This window comes from Ophidiomyces ophidiicola, assembly GCF_022830035.1.
Source record: "Ophidiomyces ophidiicola strain CBS 122913 chromosome Unknown scaffold_4, whole genome shotgun sequence".
In the NCBI taxonomy this organism is placed as follows: domain Eukaryota; kingdom Fungi; phylum Ascomycota; class Eurotiomycetes; order Onygenales; family Onygenaceae; genus Ophidiomyces; species Ophidiomyces ophidiicola.
The window spans coordinates 149,048-176,457 of record NW_026054644.1 but is presented as its reverse complement, the minus strand read 5'-3'; the positions used below and the strand labels follow the sequence as shown (position 1 = coordinate 176,457).

Below are 27,410 nucleotides of genomic sequence, written 5' to 3'. Positions count from 1 at the left end.
TTCAACACAGAAGCCAATGAGCGGCCAGCGAAGGAGGATTAAGATGACCCCAAGTGCAAACGTCACCGAACCGAGGAGTTTTTGGCGGCGGGTAAAGAACGCGAGGGTCTTTTGAGGGCCTAGGATTAGAGGGAGACCAATGACGAAGAGAATCTACATATTGTGAGAAAGTGATGCGAATCCGCGAGGTCCGGCCGGGGACGGGGGGGACCTACATTTCCCATCGCAAGCCTAATCGAATAGCAGTATTAGTCACATCTCGACAGATAGGGTAATGGGAAGCAGAGCTCACAATGATCTATCAAAAAACATAAGAATGCCTAGGAAGAAAAAGAGACTGCCTGGAGGTGAAATAAGTACTCCGTATAGATCCAGAATCATGGATTTGGCATTGCAGCATTGACTGTTTGTCTCACTTACCACCAGTACAAAAGACCGCACCGATCTCTACAAAAGTGAAGTATATCAGCCAATAAGAAACCACATGCATCCAGTGCTGTTCTCACTCTGCATATCTGTCAACCACATGGTGGGCATCTCGCCGGACTATTGTTGGCTATGCCGGGACCATTCATCCAGAGCTCAAAATATTGGCCACAATCACAATAGAACTTGTTTAGGGCTGCTGTGAAACATCAGCCAGTTGCACTGTGAACAAGGAGTTTATTAGCTTAAGGACAGGAAGCTAAAAAGCACTGGGTATCATGCTAGGCAAAATGCTTTACACACCCTTGATCATAAGACATTCATGGTTGAATGTTGATGATCCATGCACAACCTGCTCCAACATGTGTGGCTTCAATAAACATAAATTACACACTATCATTGGATGGGTTGTTATATTACACTAGCTACCTAGTTACCGTAGGTACCAGTGGGTATTTGTTTGACTAGACCATACTAGGACGACTATGGCCAATCACCATTTATCAACATCACATCCATCCGTTGCTATACTAGAATAACTTGAGTGGCTCAAAGTGCACCGTAGGATTGTACCTGAATTCTGCTTTGACTACTTGTGCACCATGTCATGTTATGGGCCAATAACTATGATGCATCTATGAACTGGGAAGAAAGGGACTCTTGGAAGAGAAATGGATGTTTGTAGTGTTTGCTCTTTACATAACTAGCTAGCGGGTAACGAATGTCTGAGCAGGTTGGGAGGTTGGAAAATTCAAACCTACTATCAACATCACCCACAGATTCCACATGCGAAAGAAATGTCGGACTGTCGACAATATGACTAAGTATTAGTTGCTACTGATATATTACAAACCCAACAGTTTCCGTGATTGCAAAACAACAAAGCCCAATTGTCATTTTTGACACAGCACCACTCACTTGGTCGTCTCAAAGCAAATGGGCAACACAATAGCTGTACGGAGTATGCATATTAAATCCTGCAGTTTGCCCAGTTCCCATTGAAATTCTGCTGTGCAGATCTTTTGCTCAAAGGTCTTCCTTGCGGAGTACAAAATGTTAGTCTAAAAAACATACTGCTTATAACTAGGCGATTTAGTTCCTGTTAAGGACCGCAGAGACCACGGTGCTATAACAACACCGTAACTGATTTTCCCAATCTGTGGGATCTCGGTACCCGTCGATAATGCATAATGCAGGCGAAGAAAGAACACGCGGAAATTTTCCTTCTGCTGTGGCCCCGATTAAGCCGGAGCGTCGTCTTGAACTCTGTACCGAGAGGAACAGGGTGGGTGGACGGGGTTTGACTTTGTGGACCAAATATTTTTCACGAGATTTCAGGTGGCTGTATCCTTCCAGAGGTCCGCCCACAGGCTAGATTTCCACTCGTCTTGAATGGCAGCTATGTATAATATTACTTTAATACAACATGAGCGCCCCGGGCCTCCAGGTAGCTTTCGGCCACACCTTGTCCGAGCGATCGGACCACCCTAAATACTTCCTTATTATGATATCGTAACCTCGTTTTCGGGTCTTTGTAAGGCGCAGGGAGCCCGGTAATGTCACAGTAGTGATTGTGCTGCGCGCAGTGTAGCGAGGGGGCGGATTCAATATTCGTATAAGTGACAACCGGGCCGGTAGTGCATTGGGATCTACTGAAGTTCTTTTCAAGAGCCAGCATTGACACACTTTGTGCAGCTTGTGCAATGGTCACTGGCTTCGGAACACCTCCTGGTGTGATGCTAATTGTTCGAGTATCCCCTGGGGCTACTTTAGGTGTGGAAGTACCGCTATTTTCCTGAGTGCCGACTACAGAGGCTTCTTTGCGAGAGGTCTCTGAGATTATCTGTTTCACGTTCTTATTGCGGCGAATGGAGGGCTTCCAGTTTGGGTTGCGAAACGAGCGAGTGGCATACGTAATGTCGAGTTGATCTAGAAGTTTTTGATGGGAATCATCGGCAGGAGTGTTTGGTGGCGGCATGATCGATGTAGAGGCAAAGAATATCGATTGAAGTCTGTAACGCGCATATGACCGTTGAATGTAGAGGAGAATACGATATCACCGCCAGTCGTACGTGGAAGCTTTAAGCTACTTCACGTGACTGGCCGCATTTACGTTAATCCCCTGGATGTAGTATCATGGACTGCAATAGACGGTGGACACTATTACTTGGTATGGTGGGGGGGACTTGAATGACCATGGTGAGCCTTGTTATGGGTCTGCTATGTACGCGATGATCTCTGATTTGTCTTTTTAGGAGAGCCCGCATGAGCAACAGCAGAATCTCCTGCTTTCGCGCATTGTTACAAATGTTGTATGTATTGGCTTCCACTGATACCTTCTTCTTTGCTAAGAGACCCCCAACATTCAGGAAAAGCTCAACGAGGCAGTTATGATGCTTAACAAGAGCTTGCAGGTATGGAATGCGTACAATACTATGCTCTCTCCACGCCTGACATGGCTACAGGATGTGAATGTGCAAAACATGAATGTGGAATTGGTGGCCCAGATGTTCAAAAACTATCAATCCAACGTACTATTCCATCTTGAGGGTGAGCATACTATCCCAAAGCATTTCACTGGCAATATATTCGATAATGACTCAACCTGGTGTTGATCGCACAGCTACAGAAAAGCTCAAAGAGGTATCATGAGTAGTGGAGGGATAATCTTACTATTGCTGGATGGTGGAATGGAATAATGATTAATGCTATTTGTTGCTGCCCACGTCGTTGTCTTGTAGTTGTTTCGTAACTAACCGCGCATATAAGAACGGGTGGCGCGGTTACTCTGTAGAGTCAACAAGACGAAGTTGTTTGTATGATCGCAAATCTTATCGCGATTTAGCTTCACCATCAAGCTCCGACATCTCCTTACCCCTGCCTTCTAATTGTCCACAATGTCATAAGGCGGTGTCTAGAAAGAAAACCCAGGGAGAAATCATGACAATTCTTTCCATCCAAGCCGTACCCACTTATCGCGTTTTGCAGAATATCGCCGAGAAAAGGGAACCGAAGCCACCTCCCAAAGTCTTTCCTGTTCGAGATCCCCCCTTCAAAGGCTTCCATCCGCCTGAACCAGATGGTTACGAGAGAAGCAGAGCTTTACCAAATGCTAGCGCAATAGTTATAGACAATGGTAATGTTCTCAATATTCGCTCTGCTTTGTACCGCAATTTCTAACTCCTGCAAGGCTCCAACCTCGTCAAAGCAGGATGGTCCTTCGACAGCTTGCCTCGTGTCGTCTTCCCCCCCGTATTTTCAAGATTTCGAGACAGGAAAGCGAATCGAACTGCCCAATTCGTTGGCTATGATGCCTACGTAGACGCGACCACCAGAGGGCAACTACGGAACGCGTTTGACCCCGGGACAAGTGTTATCGGTAACTGGGATGCCGTGGAGGGCATTTTGGATTATATATTCATAAAGTTGGGTGTAGATGGGTCTAGTGGTAGAGTTGACCGTCCCATCGTCCTGACAGAGCCTGTCGCCAACCCGGGATATTCGCGGAGGAGTGAGTTACGCCCCCAACAACAACAATTGTCCTTTAAAAGCTGACACGAAAAATACAGTGATGAACGAGATAGCCTTCGAGTGTTACTCTGTTCCATCCGTTGCCTACGGAATAGATTCCCTTTTTGCATACAAGTATAATCAGGGTACGGACGGTCTTGTCATCTCTTCATCACACTCCTCCACCCACGTCATCCCAGTTCTCAATTCCAAAGCCCTTCTCTCAAATTGCACTCGTCTTAATTGGGGTGGCTACCAAGCTTGCGACTATTTGTTGAAGCTCCTTAAGCTTAAGTACCCGACGTTCCCGGCCCGAATGACTGAAATCCAGATGGAGGAACTTGTGCACAAGCACTGCTATATATCTCAGGACTACGATGCTGAACTTTCTAAATATCTGGACTGGACGGGCTTAGAAGAAAGGGATCATGTTATACAGTATCCGTTCACTGAGCATATTGTACCGGAAAAGTCAGAAGAGGAACTTGCTCGCATAGCAGAACGGAAGAAAGAAAGTGGACGGCGCCTACAAGAACAGGCTGCAAAGATGAGGCTGGAAAAATTATTGAAGAAAGAGCAAGAGCTAGAATATTACAAAGACCTGCAAAAGAATCTAGCTTCAGAAACTAAGAAAGAAATTCGGCGAATTCTAGACTACGAAGACATGAAAGATGAAGTTCAACTGGATAAAACAATAAAAGATCTCGAAAAATCAATTAAGAAATCGCGGAACAAGGATCTGGGTCAAGAGGAAGCTGCTGAACAACCCAACGAAATGATATTTGCATTACTAGATATTCCGGATGAGGAGCTAGACGAAGCCGGCTTGAAGGAAAAGAAACATCAACGTCTAATGAAGTCAAACGTCGAGGCGAGACAGCGGGCTAAAGAAGAGAAAGAGCGGGAAAGGGAACGAATAGCCAACGAAGAACGGCTGGATGCTGAAAGGCGAGAGAATGACTTTGAATCCTGGGTGGAGGAAAAGAGACAAGCGAGGAGTGTAAGCAAAATATATTTTTGATCAGACCCTTTTCACGCACTGAAAAATGATAGGCAATTCTGCAAAGGATCAAGGAGCGCAACCGTATGAAAGCCGACCTTGGGAACCGAAAATCGCTCGCTAGCCAAATGCGCATGAAAACTTTGGCGAATCTCGCCGCTGACGGCCCTAAAAAGAGGCGACGAGGCGGAGACGACGATACTTTTGGTGCAAATGATGAAGATTGGGGTGTCTATCGTACGGTTGCGACCGGTGATGCCAGCGACGACGAAGACGAAGACGACCCAAACCAACAATTGAAGACTCTTGAGGCGGAGTTGCTGCGATACGACCCTGAATTTACTGAAGATCATACTCTTGAAGCACAGTCGGATTGGTCCATGTCGCTTATCCACATGTTTCTCCGTGGGCCATGGCCCTTCAATGGAGAGAGCCAGCGAGAATCCCACCAGTTACATCTTAACGTTGAACGCATACGGGTACCTGAAGTTTTCTTTCAGCCGTCTATTGCAGGCCTCGACCAGTCTGGCATTGTGGAAATTGCGGCTGATATCGCTTTGCAGCGGTTTTCCTCGCTTGAGGACCAAAGGAAATTGCTTCGTGATGTATTTATCACTGGAGGCAGCTCGCTATTCCAAGGTTTCAGTGAACGATTCGAAAGAGAATTCCGCTCAGTATTACCGGCCGAGGTTGAGTTACGCGTTCGGAAGTCCAGTGACCCTGTTCTAGATGCGTGGAAAGGTGCAGCACAGTGGGCTGCAGGGCCAGATCTTGGGGCATCATCGATAACCAGGGAGGACTATCTGGAGAAAGGGTCTGACTATGTTAGGGAACATGGGCTTGGCAATGCCTGTTAGCAAAACAATGGAGCTTATTTGATTTAATCTCAGTGTATGACTCTAATATGACTTTGTTAACGTGAATGATAATGATGTTTGAAATATATTTGAGATGTATTAAGTCTAAGTTTAGGCTAGTTGTTATAGATGAGTTCTAGGGTTCACAGGCGCTGTGGCTGGTAATTACTGGTGCTATATACTCCGTAGACACTGTTCTTACCAGTGTACAACTGGGTTGATGTGGATTGAACTGCCCCCAATGTAATTAGGTTAAGTTACTGAATATAATCAGTAAATCTAGCAGTTTACTACTAAATACGCGTAGAGATGGATAATCAACTTTTAGAAACAAATTACTGCCATTTTTTGACAATCCTTATTCTCATAGTAAAGTACTATAGGATATCCAACTAGAATAAGGCTGCACATATGACGAGATGTTAATGAATAGTTACATAGTCCGTACTCCTTGTTTTGCTCCCGTAGCTGTGTACATAACTTGTTGCCATCTGGCCTCAAAACAAGCTCACTAGTTGAATCCAATCACCGCTGCTTAGGCTCAACCCCTCACGGCAATTACATAGCTGGCAACGCTCTCTCAGCCGAGCAATTGTACCGGACAGGCTCGTTTTGTTTCCTTTGGCGCGAATCCCTAACAATGGCTGTACCAGGCCCCACCATCCGCCGCCTTATGAAAGAAGTTGAGGAACTCTCGGAGTCCTCGCCCTCGCCATCGCCATACTTCCACGCTCACCCCATCTCAGACTCGAATCTGTTTGACTGGCACTTTACACTCTTCGGTCCTCCTGCACCCTCTCCGTATGCCAATGGAATCTACCACGGCCGCATCGTCCTGTCCCCACAGTACCCGCTGCGCCCGCCGTCCTTCCGCTTTCTCACGCCGTCCGGCCGTTTCGAGGTGAACCGTGAGATATGCCTGAGCATCAGTGGACATCATGACGAGACGTGGCAGCCGGCATGGGGCATTCGCACAGCGTTAACCGCCATCCGAAGCTTTATGGACGGGGATGTGAAGGGCCAGGTCGGGGGCCTGGAGGCTAAGGAAGAAGTAAGAAGAGATTGGGCACAAAGAAGCCGGCAGTGGAAGTGTGACGTCTGTCCTGGCCAAAAGACAAATGAGGAGATCTTGCAGGACTGGTGGGAAGTCTGCAAGGCTAAAGGAGTGGCGGTTGGAGATCAAGAGGATAAAGCTATGGCAACGGATACAACTCTCCCTGACGGCTTAGTATTGAGTTACAGAGATGAGCCTGGGAAAAATCAGGGCTCTGGCAGCCATCCGACTGCAGATAACCAGTCTTCTGATGTCCAGAATGACACTCAGCCGCAAAGAGACCAAGCTGTAGAATCTATGGAGGAGCCATCTATAACGATCCCAACGATACCAACCCGCTCTTCTCCAGCTGCTACTTGTGAACCTCAATATAGGTCTCGACCGCCGCGACCACCTTCGATAGCAAATGCTGATGCTGGGGACCGATGGCTGGATAGAGCAATTTTCGGTATTATCATTGCGCTCGTTCTGATGATACTAAGGAAGATTTACTTCGCCGACTCTATTGATGATACACCCCACACTGGAAGCTTACCCTAATAGCGGCGAATTGCGATGTTATCGCAATTCCGATCACTCATTCAAGAGACGAAAACCTTGGGATTGGGCCTACGGCACTATATCGTACGCTTACCCCTTTCAAGTCAAACCTTGCTTAAACTTGTCTGTTTTTCTTTTGTGGTCTTCTCTCGATTCACGCCGGAAAATCTAGATTGCGTTACAGTACGGAGTTGGGACATATTATAACTGGGGCCCCATAAGGTGGGTGTTTCTGGAGTTAGAGCTTTTTTTGTTGGGCTATTTTGAGATCACCGACAGCTCCAGAATATGTACTTACATATGTACAGTCATTACATACATTCATAAAAAATGAAGCATCGTGTTCTACTACAGTTGTGAGCTGCAACCAAATACAAACTGTTTGACACTAATCCGCTTGGTGCTTCGGGGTGAAATTTCGAAAACAAACAGGTTTCCACTGTAGCGGTACCTACGTTTGCCCCTAGACTGGTGTAATGTGTGCTAAAGTAACTTAAAAGGAACAAGGGGATTACTGCAATTTTGGCAGCAGGTGGCTGTCCGCTGATAAATTTTAGAGTTCCAATGGAGTTTCTTTCGAAAATGAAGCATCGGGCTGCTCACTAAAGCTTCGCGATTCGGACTGTATTGATGCAGTCGAGGCTGTCAGGTCCATGCAGAGGATGAGATACCACCATTCCTCCACCACCCACCCTTCTTCAACGCTGTCTCGTTCGGTTTTCCGAATAGCCCCCACATCATTCAGCCACCGTAAAACCAGCTCGCCTTCCCACGCACCAAGAAATGGTTGCATAATCCGTAAAATAGTGCTTAACCCCGAGCCCGGACGAGCAGCGATCAATCCCACCACAGAGGCAACAACAAGCTCCCAGAGAAGCTTCACAAATTTTCCGTGCACATCTATCCAAAGTGGGATTTTAGGTAGAGGAACCATGGGATTCAGGCCATCTTCTCGCAAGCCGGCGTCAGGGGCTGGCGTTGTGGAAACAACATCAGCTAGCGGATTGCCATAGACATATTTTCCTGTCACTAAATGGATTTCCATGTCGAAATGAAGCTTCTTCTTGTCCATCGTTCTCGTTAAATAGCCCATATCCGTCAGCCCGTACTTATTCCGTGGTGGATTCACCGGCCATACCGTCACACGCCCCTGCGCTGCCAGGTTTATCAAAACGAGTATATCACCATCTTCCGCTTCGTAGGGTACCTGGTATTTACCGTCCGACCTCATCGCCGGGTCGAGAACCTCGAGTTTGAATTGAAGTGCCCGCCGTAACTGCACGGACTCAAGCATCCGCTTGCGCCCAAATGCAACCAAAAAGTATTCGGTAACATCGTAGTTACGGCCTGGCCGGACTTTCCCGCGATTACCCATAGAAATCACTCTCTCTGTGATAAGAGACTGTATTGCTTCGCCAATAAGATGCTCGCCAAAGCGTTCCAAAGTCTGCCGTGCATCTGTGGCTCGGTATGTCTCCTCGGGCGTGACTACATTAGAACGGACCCAAGACTTGGCCGTCTCTAGGCGATCAGCAGCTTCAGCTTTTTTTACCTTGTCCAAAGTGGCAACCGTACATGCCGTTTTAGCAGTGATAAGTTTGGTAAACGGCAGATTGGCATAAAAAACTCGTTTTCGTGAAACAGTAATGTGCGAGCCATGATGATAAATATCATCAATGCCATGAATGGGTTCTTTTCTGATCCCAAAGATACTTTCAAACTGTTCACGGGTTGCTGGTAAACTTGGGACCCTCATAAGACTAGGTCTGTCAAGTTGTTCCTCTGCCCATTCAACTACAGCTCCCCAATCATACCCTTCCAAATCATCATAATCTATCTTCGGAACGAGATTCTTTTCGTAAGCTTCAAGATATCTCTCCTGAAAATCCCTTTGCATTTTTGCCATTTGAAGCCTATGTCGAGATAATATACTTTTGCCACGATCCTGAATAAATTTCGGGTCATATCCAGGGAAAACAGAGGCAACCAAGGGCCAATCGATCAGTTTTCCTTCGAACCCTCCAGCTAATGCACGCACAACGACAATGGTCATTGTGAGTTTTTGGGCGACATGCTGCGGAAAATCTTTTGATAATCGTATCCGCTTCAATGTACGATCCATTGATTTGCTGGCACCTGCAGATGTTCTTACTGACTCTTGGAGTTGTGCAAGACGTCTATTTGCTTGGGTTTCTGTTCGTGGCTGTGTTTGACCAAAGCGAGAATCTCTAGCAGTTTTTCGCGGTACAAAATATCGAAAGAATGGCCAGGTCTCATCGAAAGGAGACTCTGTCATCGCTCGGGTTGCCTGGCGGGTTACTGGAGGCCCCGACCGCCTTCCACGTACAGGCGAAGCAGAGTGAGGGTCGGTTTCAAACCGCACAGGACCTTCCAAAGGTACACTCTCAAATGGACCCGATATTGTATGGTCTATATACCTTAGCGCTGGGGTTCTCGGGGGTGTATAAGGGTAAGTTTTCAATTCCCAATCCCTAACTGCATCTATATTTGAAAAGAATTCTGTTGCGACAGGATCCGGCTCCGTGGAGAAATCAATATCTTGCTTTTTGGCAATGGATAGAATATCATCGAGCCTCTGTGGCACAGATGCGGGAAGCAATGGTGCAAGCTTTCGCAGTGGGGGTCGCCGTTTACGCTTTGAAGCGTAACATACACCAGTTCCAAATGTTCCAGTGACACAATTGAAAGTTTGGGCTGGGAACATGAGCATCGAAAGCAACGATGGTTTCCATTTCGCACCAAAAAGTAGATCCGCGTAGATATTTCTAGGGGGCCAGGTCAAAAGCATTGGGATTTCAGATGATGATTGGGGAATAGGAGTCGAAAGGGAGTCCAGAAAAGGGCTTGCAGAGGCACGCTTATGAAGAGATTTTAGGCGTTGGAGGGCCCTTGGTCCCATGGTATCAAAGTCTCGACTACCGGTCCCAAAAGAGATGAAACGGTATCTTGGAATACGTGTAGGTTTCGGACGCATTCTAGCCGGGATATAATTCAAGGTAACTCTAACCTCTTCATTTAATTCAGGCAGTTTGATCTCTTGACTCGTAAGCCCTTTATGAGACTTCTTCAATGACGGGTCAATATGCGCCTTGGGATGCAAATAAAACCGAGGATCTGCATCGAGCATGGCTTCTTGTATACTCCTAACCATAGGGTCCATGGAATCTATTTCTGGCTTTGTAAGTAGATTCTTAGTGACCATCAGCCCTTTAGAATTCTTTCCACTGAAAGTTAGCTGGCGAAGTTTCCCGGACTCGATTAAGGATTTAACAGCACTTCGTATTGTGCGCATGTCAGGTTTCTCTGGCCTAGTCTTCAACCAAGCTGTTGCAAACGGATACCACAGCTCGGTTCCCATAGGATGAATCCCATCACATTGCTGAATGATGTCCATCACAATCTTGCGTCGCAAGAGAGCAATTGAACCACCTCTATTTTCTCTATTAGCACCAAGGGCGGATTCACGCTGGGCACCGGTAGAGGGAGCTGGTGTCGCTGGTTCTCCAGCTGACATTCTGTGTGCAGGCTGACCTCGACCTTCGTTGACTAGTGTGATCGGAGTCGACTCCATTGGGGTTATCCCCAGTTTATGTTGTTTGTTCCTACCTTGAACTTCAGTGATGCTGGGTTCAGGTTCAATGGTGTTTGCCAATTCCTCGGATGATACTTCCAGTCTGTTGGAAGATGGATGTGCCTGTTCTTCTTCTCGCTCTTGTCCCGGTTTCATAGGAGAGGTCGTAGGTTCGTCTGTGGAGTTTAGGTTGCCCTGGCTTATATCAACCAGGTCAGCTGTAAATGGCCTACCTTTTCGTCGTTTTGTGGGTGATTTCGCCTTCGCAATCAAGTGATCAGAAGCAACATCAACCGAAGTAGGGAATTTCCGTTTCTTTGAAATTCGCTCAATACTGACGCTTCGACCGTCAGCACTTTCAACGCGGGCGTCTTTGACACTATTTTCTACCCCCTCAGAAATACGCGTCTTGGACAGATCTTCGACTAGTGTTGGTAAACCCTTTCTTCGCTGGCTTCTAGTTTGAGGCATATGGCCTAGTGTGCTCTGAGTATCTAAGTGCGGCTGTACTTCTGCGACATCGAACATTGTTGAAAGGTTAGTAGCTTGCTGAACTTCTTCCTCGGCAACAAACCAGTCGAAGTCATGTAGTCTAGAAAACTTGAAGATCGCAATTCGACTTCTTCCTGCACGACCTTGCCTCATACCATGGGCTCTTCTTTTGCCAATAGCGGTCATGTATAGACCAGGAGTGGGCCTTTCTAGCATGAGGACGCTATATGCCGTCCAGCTTTGATCATACCCCTTTGCCTCTAGCCGTTCCAGTTCTGTCATTGGCCTAACATCATCAATTTTCTTTCTCCGTTTATCTGCTGGAGTCAGTCCTTTCGCAGGGATATCACTAATTAATTTGAAATCTGTAAGGCCAGCATCGGAAGCACTGCGTTTAATTTTATGTCGGGCATTACTGCGGCCATTGGTCCAATTCTTCTGGTTTCGAACCTGGTCTAGTAATCGGATACCTGTATTTAAGAAAAGATTAGAATTAAAGATCAACCGCTATAAACAACTACTCATGCCACTTACCAAGCGTGCCATCCGGCAGATGCACCACCATCGGGTCACGATGCGTAGCAACATAGTCAGTAGGCTTTGCAATGTTTAAACATTCCCAAAGACTGGAACTGCCGTGGTTTAAAATATTTGGTGGCTCATTTCCAGGAGGGAAACCGTATTCATCGAATACAGGCTTTGCATCGATTGGGCGAAATCGACTTCCATCCTTCTTGCCCGACCCGCTAACAGCTTCCCAAGAAGCCTGGCCGTTTTCAACGAGAGCAGCAAAGGTTTCGTACGAATAATGAACAAAATAGGAAATAGTTCCACGAAGTGCAGTGTCGCGAACAAGAGACAGGTGTCGGATATGAAGAGGCTGAGCGAATTGCCATGAGTTGACCAAGCGAGACACAAGAGCCTCAATGGGTCGTCGAAAAAAGGGACCCATTGATGCCGCAACAATCTCCTTAGGGGAAATTAGCAAGTCAATACTAGTGAGAGGCGGATTAAAGCATGAGCTGGACTTACCAAGTTATTCATGCCTGCCGGGCCAGCTTTGTGGATGATATCGAGTACAAATTTAGATAAGTTTTGATCAGGAGTCCATTGAGGAACTACTCGACTAGCATCTTGTACCACGGTCACCGGTCCAAGTGAAGCAGCGCCCGGCATATCATCTATATCTTCTAAGTCCTCATCTTGACCTTGGGAGTCACGCAAACTATTAGTATCCCCCTGACGCAGAGAAGCAATAACGGCCTGGTTATCTTCATGAAACAATCGTATGTCCTTTTCCGTAGGGTCTCGAATTAACATAATCGACGGGTGCAAAGACTTCATGACCTGGTGATATTGTGAAATGGCCTTTACGCGTCGGAGACAGCCAATGGCTTCAAGTTTAATAATGGCTCTTCGTAGGATTTTGGAGCGCCACAATTCAGTCATTCCCAGTTTCTCTTTAAGCTCACTCCTTGTAATGACTTTGCGCTCTCGGAGACATTGGAAGAGCTTATCCAAAAGGACGGAAAAATCAACCAGGTCATTTGCTTGGGAATCGCCAACACGCTCGTTTTCAAACCGAACTGTTTGAGAGATCTCCTCCCGGGTAGCGCTAGCAAATCTTTTCAGGACACATAAACTTGTTCTAGCCCCTTTATATTGAATGGCTTTTTTTTCTATGTAGCCTTTAAGCTGCAGCAAGTCCGTGCGTTTGGGTACTGAACGTTTGTCCTGTCCGCTGAGTCTGACAAGATCTCCTTGCACTATCCCCCTTGATTTGTGGGTGGAAATGATAGAGAGAAGATCAAACTCCAAGGGGAGTACCCTAGACTTGTCTGGTTCATGGCCGGTGATCGAATGCCACATACGTTCTTGAGAGACAAACACACGCAGCACCTCCGTTGTCTCCCGCCTCGGATCAGGCAGAAGGACTTCTGATTCCTCTGGCTCACTGGGTGAAATGACCTGGCCGGCATGGGCTTCCGCCCCCAAAGCCTCTTCAAGGGAAAGACCGTTTCCTTCCCTGTTTCTCCCGACAGAGACCTCCGGGTTTTGCGTTAACCATGTCCATAGCTTAGCCTTGAGGGGGCGGTCAACTTTTAGCGCACACGGCCTACCTATATGGTCATCTGCCAGGGTAGATGTCGCATAAATTGCCTCAATAAAGCCGAGCACTTCGGTCGGAGAGGCACCTATAATAGCTGGTTAATATTTTGGCGCGCATTTTAATGCAAACGAGCATTGAAATATTATTTGGAAGAGGTACATGAAAGTAAGTATTTTTGCGCCTGGGACTTGATCCCTTTTTTTTTTTTTTTAAATGTATGATTCTTAATATGTACTCGGTACTTTTCATGAAGACGAGAATCAAGGTAGGCACTCACCTCGGTCGCCGCACAAAGATATCTCCTCGAGCAAAGAGTCCAGAACACGACGAAGACTTGCTACCATGGCGCATTGTTCGACGGTTATTTGCAGGATGTGCACTCAGCGGATGGCAGAGCTGGATTCGAACCCGCGATGGCGACGTGCCGGCGGGGCGGCGTTACTCTTCTGCCGCCGGCGCTGAGTCAGCATGTATTACCTAACTCATCTCCTTACGTCATTATCTCAGACGCGGTGCAGAAGGTTCCAATTCGTAGCGTGTGTTTTGCGTAGCACTAAGCCTCTTTAGGGTAGTGCGGCTGATCGGGCCTAGTTTACAGATCTGGGCAGAAAGCAGCTGAGCAACTGAGGCAAGTTCCTCCGTAGTTGTGTCACCCACAGCAACACAGCGATGACAAGAAAGACACGCAGGGCAGGCTGGCAAAATGCGGCAGGCGGTACAGTCGCTACGGCAGCCACAATACTGCCTGGTCCCCTGCGTTCAACCTTTCATCTGTGGCCAGTGTCAGAGCTCGCCTCGTATTGGCCAACTCCTGACATCATTCCCTAATCCAGCATTAGAACAATCGAGAATCGGGGTTTCATGTTCAGCGGCGCAACTCTTGTTTTGCTGAAAAAAAAAGCGTTATGTTCATGGACACTGGACTTGAATTTCATCTTTATCGTTCTCTTTTTCTCCAATGGAGAACAAACCAGAGATTTTTGCCGCTCGCGTGCCACCCCAGCTACCCTACTCCCTCAGAGACCACAAAAAGTCGATCGCCTTCTTCTGGACTTTCTTCGTGATTGATACCCTGGCTCAGCCATTGATTCTTTACTTTGCCTTATGGTACCACACGGATCTATCTCACAATCTAGGTACAGCGCTTGACGCATCTCTACTCCCAATGTCACCTTGTAGACCCTGTTACTGATCAAACGCCACCTGGAGCAGTGTTTACTATCAGCACCGCCGCCCTTGGAGGTGTTTCGATTGTTGAGTATCTTTATCGTTTCTGGGCCTTATATAAGAAAGATTCGGTTGTGAGGCCTCTCAATGCCAGGAGATCATGGGTCTGCCCGCCTTATCCTCATCCGTATGTCGCTAATGATATCCGTATTTAGCTCGACTTTTTCCATATCAATTTTACCATGGTATGGCTTATTTTAGCCATTGAATTAATCGTGTAAGCAATACTGAGTGTTGCTGGCGGCGATCGCTAATCAAACCACTATTTCGCAGGGGTACCGTACAAGAAGAACCGTTTAGTAAGACGCGTCCCCTTACGCTGACTCTGGCTTTAGCTGATGACAATACTTAATCCCTTAGTTCGCCTTCTAGCCATGCCTCTCCCAACGGTGATGTACTACTTTGGTATCGTTCACCTCACCCTTGACTTTCTACGAGCTAGAGGCTACCAAGCGCCGTTCCGCATATCTTCAACTCCAAAAGGCCATGTAATGCCAACTGCCCTATACGTCCTGGTTGAAGACATAGTTGCTGTCGATGGTGGAGGTGGCCAGAAATACCGACGAGCACTTCGCGATCGATATCTTGCTAGCCCGTATTTTCGCCAAATGTTGTTCGAGATGAACTGTTTTTGGGGTGGTGGGTCCATCATCTGGGCCTCCATCACTACAAGCCTGATATTTACTACCCCCAGAGATGTTGCATATATTGTAAATTGTTTCTCTTCTAGCTATGTTACGACCGGGCATGCTAACGCCTGTTCTAGCTCGGCTGGTCTCTGCCTTTTGTTTGGGCCGGCCTATGGGTCATTATCACCATTCCCTGGGTACAAGCCGATCTCCGCCGTGAGAAGGCCGCCTGGTCTAGAGGTAGTATGCAAGGAGGTGAACCATTCACTGACGACATCCGCGCACCAACCCCACATACCCATTTTGTGTCCACGTCAGGAAGACTGATGTCGATGATTCCCTTCCATAAACCTAACGCAAACCTTCACGATATTGAAAGCGGCTACAGCCAGGAACCGGAGAGTAACAATGACACCAGCACCTACGGAACTAGGTCCGAAGTTGCTCGTGGCGGCGGAATGAGATGAACTGGATATACAGTACCGTATGCTGGTCTAAATTTCTTTTAATTTTGCATCTACTAGAGTCGGTCCGAGAAATGCTACATGATATCACCTGTAGCAAGGTTTTGTATACTTTTCGATACCATTTAGAAATAATTACTAAAAATATAGAGCATGGAGTTTCACGCCTTCCAAGTGATGGTAGACTACACGCAGTATGTTAATATCAACTCACAAGGGAGAGCATCCTGAATGTGACAAATTTCACACATTGTATATGCATGTCATTTTGAGAGGCTGGTGTTATGCACATAAATTTTATATACAAAATATAGCAACACAATCATTGACATTATCTAGCGCCTCATTCAGAAAGAAGCTGAATGCAAACAAGAAATAGAAAAGACACAAACGAAGGGAAACTTGGACACATATCCATGCTCTTTCCGGCGCCACAATGCAAACCCAACCCAAGCCAAAAGCCAAGCCAGCCAGCCAGCCAGTCCCATCATCTAGATACTGTATCCATATGTATGTATGCACAGCGAAGTAGTAAATGTTATTTGTGAGCCTGAAATTTGAAAATAGCCACGCGTGAGGTAAAGCCAATAGAAGACCAATGGTTAGAGGCGTGTTCGCGTTGAAGGTGCAATAAAGTCTGAAAATACAATGTAAAAGTCGATATGGATAGCGACAAAGATAAGGAAAAATTGCGATTGGAGTTAAACAGAGATGTAAAGAGTCACAAGGGTCTAACTTGTCGTAGTTCTAGCCTAAAAATCTGCGGCGAAGATGGCCGAATGATGTTCTTCGAGGACGAGGTCTGCGAGTCCGGTTAGCACACGTCCCGAATTCAAGAATAAGGAGGTCTTTACTTGGGCTGCTTTTTGCTAGCATCTTCGACATGATGCTCATCACCTGTTCGGTGACGCGTAAGTTCGCTTCCCAGGGAGTGGTGAGACTAGAAACATCATTAAATTCAAAATCGATAAGGGGTAGTAAGAAAGGGGAGGCCTACTTCGCCATGTTCAATATTGAAAGTACTCACTGAATGAGTGTCATGCGGACGAGTTGCACTAGAGGCATTTGAATGAAGTCCAGATACAATAGACATAGCACCGGAAAACGGAGAGGCATTCGATTGGAAAGACCGACGAGGTGAATCAGAAATCTCAGTGGAGCTACGACTGATGATACTGTTTGAACCATCTGAGGGGGAAATATTAGAGATGCTGTCAGAGGCGAATACTTGTTTCGAGCTTGCAAGTTCTCGCAGTCGCTTCTGTTGCTGCTTGTTTGGCCGATTCTGTGAAAACTTGTTGCCTAGTATTGCAGGGGCATGAGATATCAAAGCTTTAATGGCATCCTTCTTAAGGCGAAGGGCGAGATCGAGATTAGACCAGGTCTTGTTGCTATAATCAAGAACTGGCAACCTGAACACGAAATCATGAACATCTTCAATGTTACGCTCATCTTTCCCTTTATAGCTTAAACAAAGAACGACATCGTTGATTTTGACATGAGACAAAATCATATAATTCGAGGCCCTGGACATCATTTGCGAAATGTCGTCTGTAAGCGCCTCACCTTTTCCGGCTGCTTTAGTCTTTGCCTTGGCCAAAGCAAATTTCTTGTGCTTGTCAGAATTTTCAATAGCAGTTTGCTGCGTCGTCAACTTATCCGCTTGAGATCGTCCAAGCAGCCTGAGACTATCAACAGAGCTCTTTTTCACAGGCAAGCGACTTGAGGGAGGTCCAAGGGCCGGCGATCGGGTCGATTCAGCTGGGGTACCTGGTTTATCTTTTGTTAAGTCTTTCTGTATATGTGCAAACAGTATCTTCGACTTGAGAGCTGGAGACTTCGACCGATGATTATCTTGTAGTGTGAGTGTTGGTGTGAGTCTCATTTCAATAGCTTCAGGATAAGCGGTTTGCAAATCGTCGACGGAAGTACTTCCAGGACTAGCATCTGGCATGAGGGCGTCACCAGTCTCATCGCCATCTTCGCCGTCCTCAGGTGTATCAATAGTCTTTATCATGAAAGGAGAGAAACTGCCATTCTCAAAGGCATTCGACCCAACCCCAGGAAATATATACTCAAATAACTTTTGTCCAAGCTCCCGTTCCAGCTGCACCTTCAATGGAAATAATGAAACTTGGAAATCGTCGAGCACCGGGATTCCCCCTATCTCCCCTAGCATGTACCAATTAACTCTTAGCATCATATCTTCTTCTGTTTGCGGGTTCTGGCGTTGTTCGTCCAAGTAGGGAACAATCATCTGAGGATATATAGCGCTAGAAAGAAGGTTTAGTCCATAAATACGGTTGATCTCGATTGCATTGTGGTTCGACCCGTCAACATTATCTGTTCGTTCGTAAGCGGCATTTCTGAGTTGGAATTCAACAAGCGGCTCTCCATGCTCCCTCATCAAGTGCCACACGATTTCAGAAGCTGACAACGTCCATCTGAGAAGGCCACTAGAGTGATGCTTTACGAGTTCTTCTTTTTTTCGCTGTGAGGTGGTGATAGCCTTCATGATAAAGAACAGCTCGTCTTCGCATATTGCTAAGTCCTTTTCAACAGCCATTCGATCTTTCCACCCTTGTGTATCAAGATACCTTGACTGTATTTGAAAGACATTCTTTATATCCTCCAAATGTTTTATTCTCTGCTGAAGTTTACTTACCATCTCAGGAGCACCTCGAAGGTCGCTGAAATCTGATGCCAACATTATCTTTTCTAAGCGCTCGCTGCGAACCTGCTCAAGAGGCTCGGAATAAAGCAAAAGATCTAGCACGATGACGTACATCGAGTAGTACTGAGAAGAGTCACAAATTGCTCTGATCTGAGGAAAATCAACTGAAATTTGATCTATCCTATTCTCGTTCGCGATGGTGTCGCAAAGACGTTCGTCTTCCCCACTGGCGACCTTCTCGTTGTATTTCAAACGTAGAGCATTGTATTTGTCGTAGCGAAGACTTGCAGATGTTTTTTGAATAATCCGAGAGAGTCCTAAGGGGTCCCGATCGAAGTCGAACATAGACTCCAAAGAAACCCATGGTGGCCAAGCAGCTCCTGGAGAGTTTCCGTATCTATTACCACAGTATATATGAGCATGATTTGAAAATGTCTTTTGAGTGGCGACAAAAAATTGAGCGCTATCCATATCCAATGTAAACCGGCGCTGCACCAATCCGCTGACGTCGTCTGACTCTCGAGTCTTGTCACGTATAGAGACAATTTTCAACTGCATACCTTTTGCAGTCACAAGTGCCACTGATTTCTTATTCTTTTCACTTTGAAGTTGAATTTGTGGGGCAATCAATCTGACATAGTAACTGTTTTGCGCTGTGAATTCCGGTGAAATGCTATCCTGCTTTTCTGGCTGTACAGGTTGAACTTGGGGTGCTGTCGGCTCCTCTGCATTCACAAATCGCTTCGCATCACTCAGAAGTTGTTCAATTCGTGCTTCTACAGTCAATTCATCATCCTTGTCTGGGTCAAAAGCACGCGCAGATGAAGGGCGGCGACTGTCCATAGGCCGAAACTTGGATTTGCCCTGCTCCTCAACGATGTCCAAGATGAATTTGACAGCACGACGAGACATATAGTACACAAAGCCACGACGTTGGCTGTTTTGATGGATATATCGAAGTACAATGTTCCGTAAAGAATTGTTCCATTTCAACTGTATATTGTGGATAATGAAGCGGTTGTTAAACTCACTGTCAGAAGCTTTCCCGTCGGGGGAGGCATAGAGCATCTGAGCAGTAATATCATCGGTATCTTTCGTCGATGTGGTAGCAGAACGGTCAGAGGATGAGTCACCAGTGCTATTATTAGTGCTAGAAAGCTGCTTCTCAAGGCTACGAAGCCCTTTCTGGAGGAATGTCCTTCTTGTTTGGAGTGACTCTCCCTGTTTGACGAGTAATTCGTATTGATTCTGAGAGCTGTCATCTACTGTTCCCTCCCGGACCATTTGAAGCTCGTGCTCCCCAACTAGTCGTGTATTTGATCGAATTTGCGCATCTAATGTGCGGAGACGTTCCTGGATCAAGTCCAGCTGAACTGTACGGGGGTCATCATTCTCGGGCATGACGCAGTAGTGGGTAGGCTCGTCACCAAATCGGCTGTAACCAGTCTCATCTGGACCAACCTCCTCGTGATCTGTCTGGCGAAAATATGAGAAACGTGGAGAATATGCAAGGGGGAGTATTTGGGTTTTTGGGTTCGATTCAGCGGGCAAAACCCAATCAAGCTCAACGAAGTCGTCCATATCAACCCAATTCAAGTCATGATCTGGAATATTAAACCGTGAAATGTCAGCGGGAGCCACTGGTTGCTGAGCCGTCGAAATGATATCGTCATCGGTTTGTTCAATATCTTCGGCTTTGGTGCCATCAATGCTAGCCGAAACTGCTCTAAAATCCGCCGATATGAAATCGAACTGAGCACGATTTATTCTCATCATACTCGCTTTGGTTTGCTTCAACCTGCCGGTCACCTGCGTCTTGACTTGTTCCCGCCGTTGATGGAGGTCAAGCATGAAACTATCTAAGCGAGATTTAATGCCAGTGGCAAAAACCGTATCCTCATTGTAATCTTCAGCATCCTTATGTTTGTAAATGTGAGAAACAAATAATGGAGAGAGAAACAGGTTGTATTTGACAGTTCCGAGATGGCGGCTGAATTTCTTGCTGGTCTTTGTCAGCCCTGGCCAAAGGGGCCCTTGACGTACGGGCAACGACATAACACCAGAAAACAAGGACCACCAGTTAAAAAAGTGTGTGAAAAATCTGGGAGTCAAATGAACTGTATTATAGCTCGCGGATGGCTCGCGATTCGTCACAGACCATACTCGAGACACTGGAGCAACTACAGCCACTGAGAGGTGAATATGGTGGCTTCGGAATCCACGATACGCATCGTAATCCTGTAATCTCGTCAGATGATTTTCATAGAATAGAAGGCATTTATATAATTACCTTGCGAGTCTCTGAGTCCAGATACTTCGGATTTCTCAAGACAACTTCATAATGTGGTCTGAAATCAAAAGATCGATCATGTGTGCCATGTACGGCTCGCTCGAATACCAAGCCCGCGAGCCATCTTACATTTCCTGATAGTTTCATAATAACTTTTTTGAAAAGCGGCTCGTACCTTAAGCTGCTTTTAGATGACGATGCCTCTTTATCCGAGGTCAGGGAGGCATGAGAATGGCGAGCTTGGTGACTATAGTCTGGAATAGCAAGAACATACTCCCCACTTGTGACGCTCATAAACTCCTTGGGGTCATCGGTTGTATGTATCTCCCATTGAACATCTTTCCTCCAGCACATAACAAACCCAGCCCCGAAACCAGTGACCACGTAAGGATCGCGGGAGCCTAAGGGCAAGCGTTAGAAAGTATAATTTATCGTACTAATAAAGAGAGCTTAGAAATACCTTTGAGCCGTAGGTGAACATCACCATCGCCCTTCCACATTACATTAATTCTAGAATGAAAGCTAAGGCGTATTTTATCCCAGAACCCAACGCGGTCAGATAGGTCAATTTCTGGTTTAGAAAAGCCTTCAATGATTTTCATCATATCCTGGATGACAGGTTGATAAGACATGCCCCACGATATACTTGTTGGGAGACTCGTGTTTATCTCAATTTTCGGGTCGGAGTAAGTTTTGACTGGAGAAACCGTGCGGCGGACATCAATGGAAAATCCAGGGTGACTAGCACCATCTGGAGTTACCGTTGGAGGCACAATTTTAACCATAACCTGCCGAGATGATTCTTTATTGCGGAACTCCTCGGCGATAACAAAATCTCCACGGATAGACCAACAAGGGATACGGGTTGGTTGGCCGGGGCGCAGTGCTGGAATATGGAGCAAGTCCAGAGGATAATCCCTAAGGTTGGCCCTTGCTTCTCCCATATCGAGCTGTATGCTCATAGGTATCAAGAGCGAGTACTTCATATCCATTGGCATGCCCTTACCGATCCTGTTGATGTATTCGGCATACGAGTTTATTGGAAACGAAGGCTTATCAAGAACGAGGTGTACATCACTGATTGTGACCGCCAGAAGGCCAGGTCGATTAGGAATAGCAAGTATTGACTCATCATCTTGTAGTCCTTCTGGCAACTCATCAGCACCGGCAAATAGACTTCTTATCTCATTAATCGCCGTATTTTGGAAGCGAATTGAGCTATCAATACGGCTTCTCCAGCAATGTGCATTGTGTTGTTGCAATCGAAGCCACGAGTCGTTCGGAGCAACTTTACAAGCTTCTGTAAAACTCGGAATAGCCTGAGGGTCGTATCTGACTTTACGCGTGCCACGCCTTCCTCTAGAAATCGAGCGCGAGCGATGGCGGCGGTCAGCACTTTTGCTTCGCTGTGTCTCGCTACTGTTTCGGGACAAGGCTGGTGATTTTTGAGAGCTAGGATAGGCTGAATGAGCGCGTAGTCGAGAGAAAGCACGCCGTTGCTGGCATTCTTGGACCTTTTTTGTTTTCATCCGATATGCTTCATCGCGTGTCAAGCGTTGCCTTTGTTCCAAAACACCAAGTCGATATATCGTCGACAACTTCCATTCAAAAGCGTCATCTTCGAGCTCAAATAACAATACTTTGCTGCGCAGCGATATTTTAGGGATACGCCTAGGGCCTTCAGGCTGCTTTTCAAGAACGTACTCGTTTGTCCTGGTTTTGAAACGGTGGTTGAGTTGTTGGATAGCTTTAGTAGTGTTGATAAAATTGTCAAAAACACGGTGCATCACCATATGATGAGGGACACCGAGGCGAATAGAATCAGTGGAGATATCGTATCCTTTGGCGTCAATAATTGAATCAGATTGTTTCGAGCGACTTTCCCTGAAACCAACACGCATGTTCTTGATGCTCACGATTCGGGCCCATACACCTTTCAGTTTTGGAGCTTCGGCGTGAAGACGAAGAAGATGCACACGTACGAAGGGAGGTGACCACCTGTGGCGTCCAGCAGCTAATCCATATATTTGAATCATCATATTGGGATCCATCGGCATTGCAAGCTTTACTTCAATGCTAGGTGCCTTAAAATCAATAGTGACAAGCTCCGTTTTAAGCTGATTGAGGATGTGATGTGACTCCAAATCATCATTCTCCGAGTCCTCTGAAGGTGCCTTCTTAGCTGCCTTATCAAAAAAGGCGTCTTGAACAACCATGAACGCAACTCCAATAGCATAATATCGGTAAAGTGAATGTCTCAAGAAAATTTCATGGACAATGGAATTTATATGGAATATTGGCCCTTGTAGGTCGCTTGTGGTGCTGAGGGCAACTTCAAAACGTGGAATAGAGAGGAATGACTCCGTCTCCATGTAGTCTGCGGATTCCATTACAAAGCCCTCGAGGCCACGTACATGAATTGCGAGGCGTCTACCATCTGCAGGGCCAATGTATGATTTTCTAGAAGGAGAAGAGGAAGTAAATCGAAACGTTGGGTCTTCTGAAATAGCGGAGTGGCTTGGAGTCCGCCGTCGAGTAATACCCTTGTTTGGCTCGGCTTTGTGTGCTTCATAATTTGCAGAACAACCGCCGAGCTGCAAAACGATCCCACGTGTAGCTGGCTGAACGGTATCGTCCGTCCCGGCAATTTCAATGGCCAGGCTTAGAATTTCAAATTGAAACTGCAATAGCCAGGGTGGGAGTCGCCTCAGGAAACGAGGACGATTCCGATCCATGGGGGTTTGCAATTTCGTTGGTTGAACATGACCGTTGAATTGCTCGACGACCTGATGAACGCCATGGGTGACTTCACCACTAACGAGATGCACGGAAAATGTGTTCAAATTTCCTGAAGCTACAACACAAAACTCGGTTGTCGCACTGAGATGAGCTTTCACCTCCAAAGATTCGGTCGATAGCAAATGATGTTTTACTCCCAGAGCAGTTTGATAATATAGCATATGCGACGCAACCCTGTAGACAGAGGCTAAGGAATACTGCACGCCTTCCTCCGCCGAATGAGAAGACTCGATATCTAGTGAAATAGATGATATTGAAGAAACAAGGAGATTATAATCCTGTTGTTCTGTTTCGAGAGGTAGCGGCAGAACAAAACGAAGAACTGGCTCATGAATAGATAGCTTGATGCTAGCCTTTGGTAGAAGCTGTGAAATGAGCACGTGCTTGCCGCTTCTTCTTGATTTGTATGCAGTGTTTCTCCTCTGGAATAGACAGATTAGCTGAGCCAGCTTTCCTGGCTCCAAATCAATTGACGGTGAAGTAACAACAAAATTGGCGAAAAGCACATTAGTATTGCGTTCAGCAGCATCATGGGTTTCTGGTGCAGAAACCGTCTTTGAAGGTAATGTTGTTTTAATCGTTGCTGTTGCCATTGGGATGTACATTATTTTATCATGGTCGTTGGTGTTGTCATCCAGGGAGATGGATGATGATATTGCAGCCACAAGCGCTTGGTGAGCAATATCATCTTTCCTAAAGTACATCCGGTGCGCGGGCTCATTGGGATCCATCCGATGAAAATCAATGCCAACCTCATGCGTAACGATATTCAGATACTGTTGTCCTTTGACGTGGGGGAGTCCCTGGACAACACGGGAAAAGCGGAAGAAGCTCAACGCCACCTGAATTTCTTGAATTCCACGAAGCAACGAGCCCAAGAACTCGCGAGATTCGGCTACTGTCTGAAGAAGGCCATCTTCCTGTGTACAAGTCTCATCCACTTCTTCGACGATATCAGGGCACGAAAAGCCGACGTTAGTACTTTTTGAGCCAGGCCTACTCAGACTCGCGTGTGGTGCGGATACCCGACTAGCAAATAAGAGCAAGTCGTCATATGGAACATGCAGCTTCCCAACTTTGACCGAAACGGACACATCTCTCAACCCCTCCACATCCTTATGTAGTAAACCGTGGATGTTTAGCCCGATGTTGTCGACGATTTCTTCTGGTTCTCGGCCTTCTAGCGCAAGAAGTACATTCCTGATATTGAATACCCATTCAGCAGGCCGCTGGTCGCCTGATGGGTCCTTCTTATGCCGAAATAGCCTCCCACGCTCCATCACATTTTGTCTGGTATCAACCGCAGCCGTGAGTCCACCAATATGCACCTCCCCAGCTTTGATAACCTTTAGGATAGTATCCGTAGTCGTCACATCAACCAAGGACAGGAGGTGAATCCTACGATGAAGCCGCTTGATTGCTTCTTTAACTCTCGTTAAGGTCTTCCATGTTTTAGTACGGGTGGCCCCAGGGCGTCCAGTGTGACTGAGCTTCGAAGCGTGGTTTGCTCCAGGACTGGCATCACTACTAGTGAAATTGGAGCCTTCATTACCAGGAACGGGCTCAGGAACTTTTTTATCATGCAAGGCTTTCGGGTCGAGGGTTACGGATAGTTCATTTATAAGAAGACTGACGTAAGTCGGTTGCGCAAAGGTAGGCCAGTGCAGCGATAAACCAAGGCCACGTATACCAATCTGGACGCCCTCCTTGGGTGAATAGGCAATGCGGCGCAGCGAAAAATAGCCTATTCGTTGGATAGAGACCCCGGTTGCGATTCGAACAATCGCAAAAAATATAAAGGTCGAGATGTAGATGAGGAGGATTGTCACAAATACAGACGTGGGGCCCAGAGAGAGGGCCATCACGAAGGGCAAGGAGCCACTCGCATGCGATAGGGACCAACCCGTCCGTCAGCTCGAAGGGATCATGGTATCGTAAGTTAGAAAATGAGCGTTGCGCCTAGGAATTTCCAAATTAGCTAAAGCGCTCGTAGCGAAGCTGATACCACAAGATGATTGGGTCACTGGGGCCGTGTCACCGCCAAATAAAGTGAAGGAAAAGCGGGCGGATGGGGGTAGAGAATACCGAGAGCCTGACAGATAATACAGAGCCAGGGTAATCGCATCGTCAAAACATGCAGGGCGCGCATGTAGAGAAGATAAAGATCCAGTTCTGGAGGGAGTGCCAGCGAACGGGTCTAGAAGAATGTTTGCCTTTCCGAGCTGCATGGATGCTCCGTGTCAGGAACTCACGCCAAGCCACAGGCCGCCGCAAGCCAGGCTGAGTCAGCCGCGGTCTGACGCGCCAAGCGCTTGAAACGCGTTTGCTGCGAGTCTGGGCGGCGGGTGAGGCGCTTCGACGAGGCAACTACTGCATGCAGAGCGGCATGCTGTACGCAGAAGGCGGTTAACTACGCCTAGCCAACCCGCCTGGCCCATCAGGTTCCGCCGGAAGCCCGACTGCATATCGGCCTACGTATCTCAACCCTCGACGATACGCAATAATGAGTAGAGGCTCGACACATCCACAGTATCCATCAGACACAAGCGAAACAACTCTACTGTGACGAGTGCTACAAAAGATAAACTACAATTCTCAGCCGGATGACGCGTCCTAGAAGAAGGTAATGGTCTAGTGGAAATAACTGTTGAGCTTATGGTTGTAGCGAAACCCGCTCCAAATATCAAACATGTATCCATAGCTAATGCGTTGTGGCATTGCTATCGCTCTTGAGTCTTAGACAGCTGCGATGCCCGAAGTTCATCGATTCGCTCGTCGATCAGAGCAATTTCAACTTCTACACCAAGCAACTTTTCATTTAGCATATCTTTGTACTTTTCGTCTGTCAGTGTCTTGATGGGCATCCATTTTGATTCAGCAAGACGTTCCAGCAGTGGCCTTTGGGGCGTATTTGCTCGTTGTGAATGCCAGTCATCTGCAACATTCAGTGACATCTGCCCCACAGCTCCCACAATAGAAAACACTACCAGCCCAGGCAAAAACCGTCTGTCTATCAAGTACGGTCAGGAGCAATGGACTAAGGACACATATTTGATTGAACCTACAAATAGACCAAGTCACGGCGCCACCTGATAGCCCTCCTGCAACTGCGCTGGCATAGATACGCTCCCTCGGTGTTGGCTTCTTCGCAAACTGGATATTTAGAATATTGCTTCTCATCCCTGAAAGTATCACTTAGCGCCAAAAAGCATCTCATTCGAAGCGGAGGGAACTTACACCAGAAAGAGGTGCCAAATGCAAACCAGTGAATACCATGCGAGATGGCATGGATTGCTGGGTGTCGATGGGCTTTGATAACACTGGAAGTCGCGCCATACAGAAGGCCAGCGGCACCTGAAGACAGGTAGTTCACATTAGCCGTCAAGACAACCCATAGAGCACTTGGAGTGCTGAATCGAGTCTGGGTCAGGGTACACACCACTCGTTGCACCAAATTTCGCTGCTGGCAGTAATGAGAGGGTGCTGTGCCCCCCATCAGAATGGCCATTCCCACCTGACATCATTTTGATACTAATGGCCCAGCCCAGGGTGGACTGGCTACGTAGGGGCAATCATTTGCTTCTGATTTGCTTTACGTCTGCGATCAGATGGATATTTTCCCACAGGTCATGCTGGCGGGAAACAACGTCACGTGATAAAATTCAATTCAATTCAAATGCTCAAGCCGTACTCTGTAATTGTTGCTTGAAGAACTGCAGCATTCAGATTTCTAGATATGTCTGCTG

General features: G+C 46.8%; 7 protein-coding genes across 7 annotated transcripts; 3 read left to right on the top strand and 4 right to left on the bottom strand.

Annotated features, from left to right (window-relative positions):
* Nucleotides 1–1,837: 1,837 nt before the first annotated feature.
* LOZ57_001486 (uncharacterized protein) lies at nt 1,838–2,404 on the bottom strand (the record flags this gene model as incomplete). Its single annotated transcript, XM_049250574.1, has 1 exon — nt 1,838–2,404. One exon carries the CDS (start codon nt 2,402–2,404, stop codon nt 1,838–1,840), a length of 567 nt encoding a protein of 188 aa, XP_049110158.1.
* Nucleotides 2,405–3,366: 962 nt separating this feature from the next.
* Nucleotides 3,367–5,793, top strand: ARP5 (Nuclear actin-protein involved in chromatin remodeling; the record flags this gene model as incomplete). Its single annotated transcript, XM_049250573.1, has 4 exons — nt 3,367–3,562; nt 3,617–3,937; nt 3,996–4,936; nt 4,990–5,793. The coding sequence occupies 4 exons, from the start codon at nt 3,367–3,369 to the stop codon at nt 5,791–5,793; spliced, it is 2,262 nt and encodes a 753-aa protein (XP_049110157.1).
* A 640-nt stretch (nt 5,794–6,433) lies between these two features.
* LOZ57_001484 (uncharacterized protein) lies at nt 6,434–7,387 on the top strand (the record flags this gene model as incomplete). The annotated part of the gene is made up of 1 exon (XM_049250572.1): nt 6,434–7,387. One exon carries the CDS (start codon nt 6,434–6,436, stop codon nt 7,385–7,387), a length of 954 nt encoding a protein of 317 aa, XP_049110156.1.
* A 553-nt stretch (nt 7,388–7,940) lies between these two features.
* Nucleotides 7,941–13,925, bottom strand: LOZ57_001483 (uncharacterized protein; the record flags this gene model as incomplete). Its single annotated transcript, XM_049250571.1, has 4 exons — nt 7,941–11,941; nt 12,006–12,441; nt 12,504–13,666; nt 13,859–13,925. The coding sequence occupies 4 exons, from the start codon at nt 13,923–13,925 to the stop codon at nt 7,941–7,943; spliced, it is 5,667 nt and encodes a 1,888-aa protein (XP_049110155.1).
* A 614-nt stretch (nt 13,926–14,539) lies between these two features.
* On the top strand, nt 14,540–15,904 carry LOZ57_001482 (uncharacterized protein; the record flags this gene model as incomplete). Its single annotated transcript, XM_049250570.1, has 6 exons — nt 14,540–14,717; nt 14,761–14,912; nt 14,964–15,025; nt 15,082–15,107; nt 15,169–15,518; nt 15,575–15,904. The coding sequence occupies 6 exons, from the start codon at nt 14,540–14,542 to the stop codon at nt 15,902–15,904; spliced, it is 1,098 nt and encodes a 365-aa protein (XP_049110154.1).
* Nucleotides 15,905–16,648: 744 nt separating this feature from the next.
* FMP27 (Protein SABRE) lies at nt 16,649–25,526 on the bottom strand (the record flags this gene model as incomplete). Its single annotated transcript, XM_049250569.1, has 5 exons — nt 16,649–16,703; nt 16,756–16,841; nt 16,899–20,813; nt 20,866–21,266; nt 21,326–25,526. The coding sequence occupies 5 exons, from the start codon at nt 25,524–25,526 to the stop codon at nt 16,649–16,651; spliced, it is 8,658 nt and encodes a 2,885-aa protein (XP_049110153.1).
* Nucleotides 25,527–26,384: 858 nt separating this feature from the next.
* Nucleotides 26,385–27,188, bottom strand: LOZ57_001480 (uncharacterized protein; the record flags this gene model as incomplete). Its single annotated transcript, XM_049250568.1, has 4 exons — nt 26,385–26,674; nt 26,730–26,846; nt 26,902–27,018; nt 27,104–27,188. The coding sequence occupies 4 exons, from the start codon at nt 27,186–27,188 to the stop codon at nt 26,385–26,387; spliced, it is 609 nt and encodes a 202-aa protein (XP_049110152.1).
* Between the last annotated feature and the right edge of the window lie 222 nt (nt 27,189–27,410).